This window comes from Austrofundulus limnaeus, unplaced genomic scaffold (assembly GCF_001266775.1).
Source record: "Austrofundulus limnaeus strain Quisiro unplaced genomic scaffold, Austrofundulus_limnaeus-1.0 Scaffold277, whole genome shotgun sequence".
Lineage (NCBI taxonomy): Eukaryota > Metazoa > Chordata > Actinopteri > Cyprinodontiformes > Rivulidae > Austrofundulus > Austrofundulus limnaeus.
In genome coordinates, this window is record NW_013952679.1 from 605,931 (window position 1) to 615,499 (window position 9,569).

Consider the following 9,569-nt stretch of genomic DNA (forward strand, 5'->3'; position numbering starts at 1 on the left):
GTACACAACAGAATAAAATATAAATAAAATGAAAGGAAGCAGAAAAGAGAAAAATATCTTAATATTTTTTATCTGCCCCTTTTCCCCCAAGAATAAATTTAAACAATAGTAATTTCTTACTGAAGAGGAGTGAAATCCAAGCCATAGGGCCGCTCCCAAAAAGCCATTTTCTCTGTGTAATAGCTGTCCGCCTGACATGGAACCAGGGTAAGAGCAGCAGAGGAGGGCCACATCACTCCTCCATCTCTGAGCCAGCGGTCCCTGGCCACAAGAACCGACTCCACCATGAACTCAAACTAAATTRGAAACAAAAATGGTRGATATTCGATCCATATTGTTGGTGAAAATGAAAAAGTTCTGCCAGTGGAAGTGCCTGTCTTACCAGTAAGCAGTTGCCCATCCACTCGGACACCAGGACGTCCACCTGCTCCGGCAGCTCCAGCTCCTCGGCTCGGCCCTGGAGCACCGAGACCACCTCCTCACAGCCGTTCTGCTTTACCAGCTGCYTGGTGAACTCCGCCATGGAGCTGGCCTCCACAGCATACACCTGCAGTACGACAAACTTATTACACACCAAGCTGGTGGTGCCAGTAACACTGTTCATCCAGCAGGTGGGGCTGTAACTACACYAGTGTTCAACATGAAGATTCCCATGTATCACAGGGATTTTAGAATACAAACAGGGAAAAATACGAGTTAAATTAGATATACTATGTTTTTACTTTAAATTAGATTATGTATGATATTATGTTTGATAAATCCTACAGTTAGGCTTAGGTTTCCTGGGTTATTCCTTAGTTCTGCTGCTATAGGTTTAGACTGCTGGAGGACAAACTGAGCACATTTCCTCACTCTGCTGCTGTTGTCTTTAGTCTCTCTTCTCTACATGTTTGTTTTAATTATTTCTATCAATAATRTGTATTTTCTTTGTCTCTCTTCCAGAGGAAAATACACCTGGACCAGTTATTCGATGTTTTTCTGTGTCTCTTTCCCAACCTYAAACCCAGCCGGTCGAGGCCGATGGCCGCCCGTCCTGAGCCTGGTTCTGTTGGAGGTTTCCTTCTGTTAAAAGGGAGTTTTCCTTTCCACTGTTGCCAATGTGCTGCTCAGGATGGGAGACTGTAACGAAGTGAAGATTCAACACAATCTGCTGCCTTCCTTAAAATGTCTCTTTGTTGTACAGTGCCCTGAGACGACGTTTGTTGTCACTTGATGCTATATAAACTGCAGTGAATTGCASGGTTATTATATTTAACTAAAACTAACTAAATAATGAAAACTGAAATTGAAAACAACATTTTAGTTAACTGAAATAAATAAAAACKAATAAAATTTGTCAATTTATTTTAAGCCGYGTGGACTGATTAAACAAATCCTTTATTTTTTCTTCAAACCTAGCATTTTCGCATTAGCTGTGAGTAATGAAAAATGMAAAACTATTATAACCTTTGTGAATTGAATATTATAGTGTTTTGACTGAATAACTGTCAACAGTGTGACATAAACACTAAAAGCCATTTTGTGTGACAGAATCCATAAATCCAGTTTATTAATCTTCTCCCAGAGTATTTTTCCTGGACACTATCGAAAAACGTCACAAGGTCAACGGCAGAGCCACAAGAATCTGACCACCACACGGCAAAGTGTGAGTCTGCTGTCCTGACACGGCAGTACTTTCTATAAACAGGGTATTGAATATTACAAATAATACTCAGCCATTTTACTTCACGTTCACTTCAAACAAAATTTGTACCACTTTATGGAAATAAGTGACAGAAGGAACAAAAATATCTTTAAAAATGGTTGAATGTTTTCTAAACGAGATGAGAGAAGCACTGAAGTCCCTCTTTTAGCATTTTTGAAGAATTCAAGCTGCTCTTATCAGTCGGGGCCWCCTAGACTTTCTAAATTCAGCCATTGCTCTGAAACTGCTGCGTCAGCATTCGTGTCATGATTACCACCGAAGGCTGAGCCAGCTGAGCACAGAACAGGCTGATGATCCCGGTCCCACAGCCGAGGTCCATCACCGCCTTGTTCTTCAGGGAAGCGCTGTTGCTGAGGACCACCTGCCGGTACGTCTCAGTGCGGCTCCTGTCTGACAGCATCTCCAGGTGAAGCCTCTGCATCACGAAACAGGACCAAATAAACACACTAATTCTGYGGTTAAATTCTCTTAACTGGACTAAAGAATGCGAATTGTGTGATTGACAAAGGCTGCTGACAGACGAAAAATGACAAAACAAACTTTTTGTGTAAAATAAAATCAAAACAACCTCTACTGTAATTAAATATATAGCTYTTGTTTTATCTGTGAAGCAGAAGGTGAAGCATAGGGACATCAGGGTTGTTTTATTGAAAATGCTAATCAGGTCACTTTGGCTCATTGATCCTTTATCTGACTGAAGTTTGTGCAAATTACAACCTACAACCTTGACTTTGTGTCTGAAATATCAGCAGCCTAACTGTGCTTTGTATACTGATAAATCCATGATGTTTCACATCGTACAAAACATTCATTTTAATCCAGTTTATCTATGTTCTTTACATTTTGTTAAGACTTCAAAGTTGTCCAAGCAAATTACTATTTAATATAGGAGACAATAACATCTACAGCGTAAACTCATAATTRTGTAAGGGTCACCCTGAGGGGGAATAAACATTTCCACCTGTCTTTGACCCTGATCTCAAAAGACCTTTCTCACATTTTATTTTCTTTAATAAACAAAATAATACTRTTCTTTATATTTTTGATCTATACTTCCTTTTAACTACAAGTTATTATCATTTTATAAATCAGTTACATAATGAAAAGAATGACAATCCACCTTCTTGCATTATACTTGACAAAAAAAGGAAAAAAAACACACAAAAAGAATATTGTTCCAATGTTTCTTTAGTTGTTTTACACAAATCTTTGTTTAATCAACTATTATTTTACAGTAAATGTGATTAAACAAAGATTTGTGTAAAACAACTAAATAAACATTGGAACAATATTTTTTTGTGTGTTTCTTTTTTCAAGTATAATGCAAGAAGATGGATCKTCATTCTTTTCATTATGTAACTTTGAACCCTTCGTAYGAACAAAAGTAAGAGAAATTTAGGATAAGAATACGAACATGTTCTTGCATGAGGCCCRTTGTTACAACAAAACAATCYACCAAACACACACTTCCTTACTTTTGTGGTAAGTATAGATGCCAAAAATGTACACAAACACTGAGTAAATTTACTCAAATTTATGTATTATGACAAGAATTTGCTGATTGTTGTTAAGGGTACTTATTGCATTTTTGCAAAGCACATGGGTTAAACTCAAGGCCTGCAAGTCTCACAGAGGGTGTATCTTTCCAGTCCAACGTTATCAGTTAATCGATTGGAACAAATTTTAATCTAAAATTAWTTAAGACAATTAATCACGAGCCGATTTTTTTTGCATCCCTAGTTAAAACACKGTTTCTATGCATAAAATACCACGTAGAGCTCAGTTATTGTTTGTTTGCTGTGCTCAGCTGGAGCAGTGAGACAAGGAAGGCGATGTTTTCCGCTTAGTTGAAGTTCAACATGAAATGTTACAACTGGTCCTTATGGACCATCATAATGCTCATGTGGCCCTCAGTGATAATTAATTTGACAAYTCTGCTGTAGAGTTTGAATTGTATCAGCATCTGTAATTTTTGGATTCGTTCATAAACGTTTGTCCTGTTCTCATTCTTCTATTGTCCAAACKCAACAGGCATTGTTTTTATTTTTTAATCTTCTGCCCACCAGTTTTTGTGTTCATTCATGCACCTTTAGACTATTTTCTGCTGCAAGAATATGGTCACTAATAAAATATATATAAACATGATATCCACACTAAGAGACCATCATGTTTTACTATGYTTTAACTGTGTAAGATTGTCTTAAAGCTTCCACGTAAACCTAAATCTTTTATGTCAAAGAGTTAAGAATCAGCACAATATAAAGATGGTGGTGTTATGTGTCTATGTCTAACCAGTGTCCCATAGCTGCCGAAGTATTCTTCATCCTGCCAAGGGTCCTCTGAAGAGTTGTCCTCCTCCTCAGCTGAGTGCTGCTGCAGGTAGCTGGCAGGAACATAACCTTTGACCCCCAGCAGCTCTGCCCACCACCAGTCTGCTGTAGGCTTGGACAGAACAAGCAGCTTGTCTCCTGAGCTGAAATGAAGCTGTGAGACAACAAAAAGYGGTAAAATTAAGATTGATATCTTTATTTTGGTYCTAATTGTACCGGCTGTTTTATTTTTTTCCCCTAACCTGCTCGGTGCCACTTCCAGAGAAATCACACAAAGCAACAAACTCTTCAGGAGACGCGTCGTCGTCGTCCTCTTCTTTCTCTGTCTGCATGATTCAAACACGCCTTCTAAACACTTTCATTTAATTTCTCCTGAAAATTAACCTCACAATTTAAAGGTGGCCTTTATATTAACAGAAAGAACATTGTTACTTTGTTTCTACAACGAAACAAGCGGCAAAACTCAGCGGTGMGGATCATCAAACACACTTCCTGTTTTGATTCTCTGACACATTCAAGTCTGTCGGAAATTTCTAAACTCTTAGCGACTCCGATGTGAAGAAAGGCAGTGCGGATTACTTTTTAAATTTAATGCTAAATTTAGTTTTTGAAAACCCATTTTCGCCACTTGTATTATACACTTTAATGAGCTACTATCTCAAAATTGTGTCTCAGCATCTCTTAACTATGTGAGCATATCTCATATGACCTATAGTTACTCAAAATTATGACTTTGCATTTCACAATTATGGGATATTAAATCTATAATTTTAGGATATAATCTTATTTTCAGGGTCACAAAGGTACTAACGTGTTGTACACTTAAAAATATCTTATCGCTTAGCCATTCTAATCTTATCAACGTAAATCAGGGGGACCTACTGGGCTACTTCTCAATTTTTTTCCTAATTCAATACAAGGAAAAAAATGGGTATTTCTGATAGAAATGTAAAAAAAAATGTTTCAAAAAGCATCAATAATCATTAGACTAAACTTGACATATTTACCTATTAGGCATGTTAAGATTCTTCTAATTACAAATGCATTACTTTATAAATACGTTTCTCTCTCATTATTTGGTTTGTGTTGTGAGTAAATAACTGCAAGGGGACATTATACAGTATAAAAATATTTTATTATTTGTTAAACTCAATTACAAAACTCAAACTGTAAAACACTTTGCAGTTTAGGGTAAAACGAAACATTTTCAGACATATTTTTAAACATTTCAGTAAATGACCAATTAATTATTATTTTAAAATGTATGTACAGTTCTGCCTAATCATGTCATGTTTTGTTTTTGTCACACATTCAGAATAAAACATCTCAGCTGTTGTCCGTCTTTGACTTGAGAAAAGGTTTGTGAAGTACATCATGAAGTCGTCTTGCCTGTAAACAAAAAAATAAGATGATAAGGTGACCCAATTGTTCTGTCAATAATCAACATTTTAAAGTTCTGTGTTTATGTTCTTCTTCACCTTTTGTGGTCCAAGGCCGGGACAGAGAACCAAGTCTTCCTTAGAGGCACTGATGATTCCTTCGACAGACTGTAAAAGAAAAGCAAAGTGTATCGTCTGCATCGGTTTAATCTGAATTATTCTCTTTGAGAGGAATCAAAGGTGTCAAGATTTACCCTGTGGTTCAAATGACACCAAATGACTGTAATTTATTCCCCCCTCTCATCCAAATACTCACTGAGAAAGTGGACAGCAGGGTGATGGCGTCAGTTTTGTTTACAGATTTCACAGTTGTCAGACAATCTGTAACCTTTAGGGACAAAAAAAAGGTCATGTATTTTCTAAAACCTGATTTCTGTTGTTTTTATGTTAAAAACTAAAATGTCTAAATAACTTTGTGGTTAAAAGAAGGGACGTCAAAGACACAGACCTTTGAAAGGTAGTTTTTTTCCACTTGCTCCTTCAGGAGGTCAGCTGGCTTCTTTTCATACGACTTATACGTTTCCAGGTAACGTCCTGCTTCTTCGGGGCTGCGGGTTTATCAATAAAATGAGAAAACATGCTGGATTTAGATTCAAAGTCTAGGAAAATAAAGGGCCTCACAAATTGCCAAGGATTGTTGTGATTAAATGGTTAAACCCTCAAAGACAGGCACCATCAGGTAACAGAACGGTCCAACTTTATCACCTGATTACACGCGTTCAAGCTGCCAAGACAAGGCTGGCTGCACTCAGTTTTGAGACGGTAGCATTTAAATCTCTCATCTGCTGCAGTCTTACCTCCAAGCCAAGATAAGCGTGCAGTCAGCCATGAYACAGATGCGAGCCAGCTCCTTTAAAGCATGATGAGGATCTTTCTGTCACAAAATATATCAGCATATAAAAAGTCATTTAAAGCCATGTTCATTCTCAATCCTTCACTGTAATTTGAGACGGTGGAGTTTTTGCTAATAAACTAACATGTGTCTTTTCCTTCTTGTAGTGTCAAAAAGMGTTACCGGCAGCACACTTCACTTATACCCATTAAACCAATTTTGGTTGAAGCAAGACATTTGTCACTAGTGAAGAGCTCTGCAAGGACTGCTCACATTGCAATTAGTGTTCTGTAGAGGCTGATTTAATTTGCCAAAACCATAAAACTGATGAATGTTTACATTTTTTTAGCTATATTGTAAGTAAACACTTACACTTATGTGTAAAAGTTTAGGTTTTATTTGTAAAATAATCCAACAAATCAGGGGGAAAAAATTACAGATTGAAAAGATATACAGTAGCTTTGTTAATTACTGGGTCTGTTTTCTTTACTAATTGCTTGATAAATTAAAAACAGATAAATGCCTAAACAACATTTACTGTCAAAGCGTTTGTTTTTACTCACCACATCCACTTGAACCAGCAGCACGCGCAGGGTGAACGTGTTCCCAAGCTGCTTCAAAYGATCATGGATATAGTTTGGATTAAGGTTGTGATACCTCAGACTTCGAGTCGGACCCAAAACCAGAGAGGAAAATGAGAGAACAAAGTTTATTACAATATAATAAACTTAAATACACAAASCTGCGCTCAGCCTAAACTATTTACTGTGGATGCAAATCTGCTGCTAGGAAAAGCTGTTTTGAGTCACAGTTCATAATAGGGGTGTAAGAAAATATCGATACACTGAAATATCGCGATATTTCATTTCCCGATACTGTATCGATATTCTAAAGCCCTGTATTGATTTTTAATTAAGCTTTAAATTGTCAACCTTCTTGCCAACCGTTCATTTTCATGTTGTAGTTCAGCCTCTGACCACTAGTTGGCAGCAGTGAGCCAGCCATTTGGCTCCTCTACCTCTTGAGCGCCAGAGAGTAAGGATAGCATTAGCATTGTAGGAGACAATGTAAGCATTGTAAGTAAACATTACCTTTTCTTTTCTTTTTTTTCAGTAAGAGGTTTTTATTTAATAGAATTTTTGGACAAAAAAATCGCAATATATCATAATGTATTGCCTTGCTTACAGTATCGTAATATATCGGGATATAACGTATCGTGACCCCTCTGTCATGATATGTATCGTATCGCCAAATTCTTGCCAATACACAGYCCCAGTTCATAAAGGACAAAAGCCCACCTGAGAAAGAGAGCGCAGGTTGTCTGTCCTAAAATGTAATCTGGCACAACTTCTCCAAACTCCCATGGCACATTCCTCACAAACTTCAGAATGGGATTTCCTCTCTGAAGGGGCAAAAACAAACACAAAGTGGTCTTCCAAATATTTTACAAAGATAACAAAAAAAAAAAATCAACATGTCAATTAACACACAGGAAAAGTGCATTAAGTGGTATATATTTAGTTATTATCTCATGGKTCAAAACAAAGTATATGTTTACCTGTCGAGGACTAACTATAATGCTGCTCCCAGACCCCACTGGTTTAGGACCCTGGTTCAGACAAGGATCTGACTTTTGGCAATTTCCATCAATCACCTCACTCTTTTTCATCCTCTCAGTTTGAGCTTCAGTGTCCTGAACAACACCCTGGTCTGTTTCACATCTCCTTCTTGTGCTGGATGGCACGCACTCTGGCTCTGCTTGCTTCAGACTAGWGAGTCCAGCACCTTCAGTCCTGAGCACTTCGGAGGAGGGGTCTCTCTGTGGAACAGCAGCCACATTGCTTTTACTCTTGACGATGTATTCTGCATAAGACAGGGGTTGGTCAGCTTGTTTTGCAGCCGGCTCTGCGGTAGAAGCAGTGGAGGATGTTTTGTTTTGTTGTCCTTTAGATGATGAAGGCTGAAACTGTGGTTTTGGCTGGAAAATATAGTCAAAAGCTGTTTTAACATCGAGAATAATATATTAAGTTATAAAAGAGTGTGTTAGCAAGCTAACCCACCCGAAAGATAATTTTAGCTTTTGCTATGGAAGTATCTTTGAAAGGTGAGATGCAGGTCGCTAGCCACATAGCTAAGTAGCTACATCAATAATAAATAAAAAATACACACCGGTGATATTTCCTTGTTGAAAATTGAATCGTCCAAGTTGATATGAAACCTTTTCTTCATGTTTTCCGCCTAATAAAAATGTTTCAACGTAAACACATGACCCAATGTACTAACAAAACTTTCATTCACGTTACTCGCTAATACTGCAAAACAGTAGTCGACTCACTTCCGGTATACCCACCACAATAAAAGCATAGACAATATAAATAAATTTTGATAGACCTGGACCTCCATCATTAAACATAAACGTAATTATTACCCCTTGCAAACTAAGTTTTTATGAATCTGGAGACCAAACAAACACACTTGAAAACGACAAAAATATACAAAATATTTTCGAAGTAAAGAAACGCATAGTTTACTTTGGTGTTGCCTAGGAAACAGTGACGCGGCCATTCAAACCGCGAAGCAAGGCATGCTGGGATATTTCTCTCCATCATGGCGGAAGAGTGAGCATGCTAACGATAACGATTAGCACATTCAGCAACTTACCGGCTGACATCTGACATTTTCGTTACACCAGCTGCAGCTATTCAACTTAAACTGGGTAAATATGTGATGCAGAATAAATTGTTATACTCAACGAATGAATTTGTTTTGTTTGGCCACCGTAGCAGCTAAAGGTTTAGCAGGCTAAGTAGCTAGATTAGCGGTAAATGTCTAGTGAACTTCAAATAAGGCCGCATCAACATGCAGGCGGCACATTTGGCTCGTATAGCGTATAAGTTGCCCAATCGGTAGCATATGTAGCAGGTAAAATAGGTGCGTATTTGCTATATCAGCTAAAGCTGTAGTTTTAAACCAGCTAACATACGCTGGTTCTATTATTTGTGAATGAATGTTAGCCTTAGCCTCGCAGGCCCACTGGTCCACGTTATCTAACGTGTTTACGGTCTGACGATGTGAACAACTTGCTTATTGTTCAGCTTTGTTTGACCATCGAGAACCACCAGCCTTTTAATCAGTATTTTTATTTTTTATTTTATTTTATTTTTTGCTTATTGCTGGCGTTGTTGTCTTCGTTTGTTTTGTTTTTTTCAAAGTTAAAACTGCATATTAGCATTCGGCAATATCTATTGAAGCGTATTTTGACA

At 37.6% G+C, this 9,569-nt stretch overlaps 3 protein-coding genes across 3 annotated transcripts in view; 1 reads left to right on the forward strand and 2 right to left on the reverse strand.

Annotated features, from left to right (window-relative positions):
* prmt2 (protein arginine methyltransferase 2) overlaps positions 1-4,524 on the reverse strand; it is a 6,556-nt gene extending 2,032 nt beyond the window's left edge. Inside the window, exons 1-5 of the mRNA XM_014021078.1 lie at positions 4,278-4,524; positions 3,998-4,189; positions 1,959-2,120; positions 383-547; positions 121-296 (exon numbers count right to left, since the gene is read on the reverse strand). Coding sequence (XP_013876532.1) covers positions 121-296; positions 383-547; positions 1,959-2,120; positions 3,998-4,189; positions 4,278-4,367 — 785 coding nt within the window. The 5' untranslated portion in view covers positions 4,368-4,524. The remainder of the gene's footprint in view (positions 1-120; positions 297-382; positions 548-1,958; positions 2,121-3,997; positions 4,190-4,277) is intronic.
* A 627-nt stretch (positions 4,525-5,151) lies between these two features.
* On the reverse strand, positions 5,152-8,647 carry ercc1 (excision repair cross-complementation group 1). Its single transcript, XM_014021081.1, has 9 exons — positions 8,476-8,647; positions 7,865-8,284; positions 7,605-7,708; positions 6,870-6,969; positions 6,272-6,348; positions 5,923-6,022; positions 5,731-5,802; positions 5,514-5,582; positions 5,152-5,424 (listed from the first exon to the last, which is right to left on the reverse strand). The coding sequence occupies exons 1-9, from the start codon at positions 8,533-8,535 to the stop codon at positions 5,362-5,364; spliced, it is 1,065 nt and encodes a 354-aa protein (XP_013876535.1). The 5' UTR covers positions 8,536-8,647; the 3' UTR covers positions 5,152-5,361.
* A 240-nt stretch (positions 8,648-8,887) lies between these two features.
* Positions 8,888-9,569, forward strand: part of sona (SON DNA and RNA binding protein a) — an 11,018-nt gene continuing 10,336 nt past the window's right edge. The window contains exon 1 of the mRNA XM_014021082.1: positions 8,888-9,022. The gene's annotated coding sequence lies outside the window, so the exon portion shown is untranslated. The remainder of the gene's footprint in view (positions 9,023-9,569) is intronic.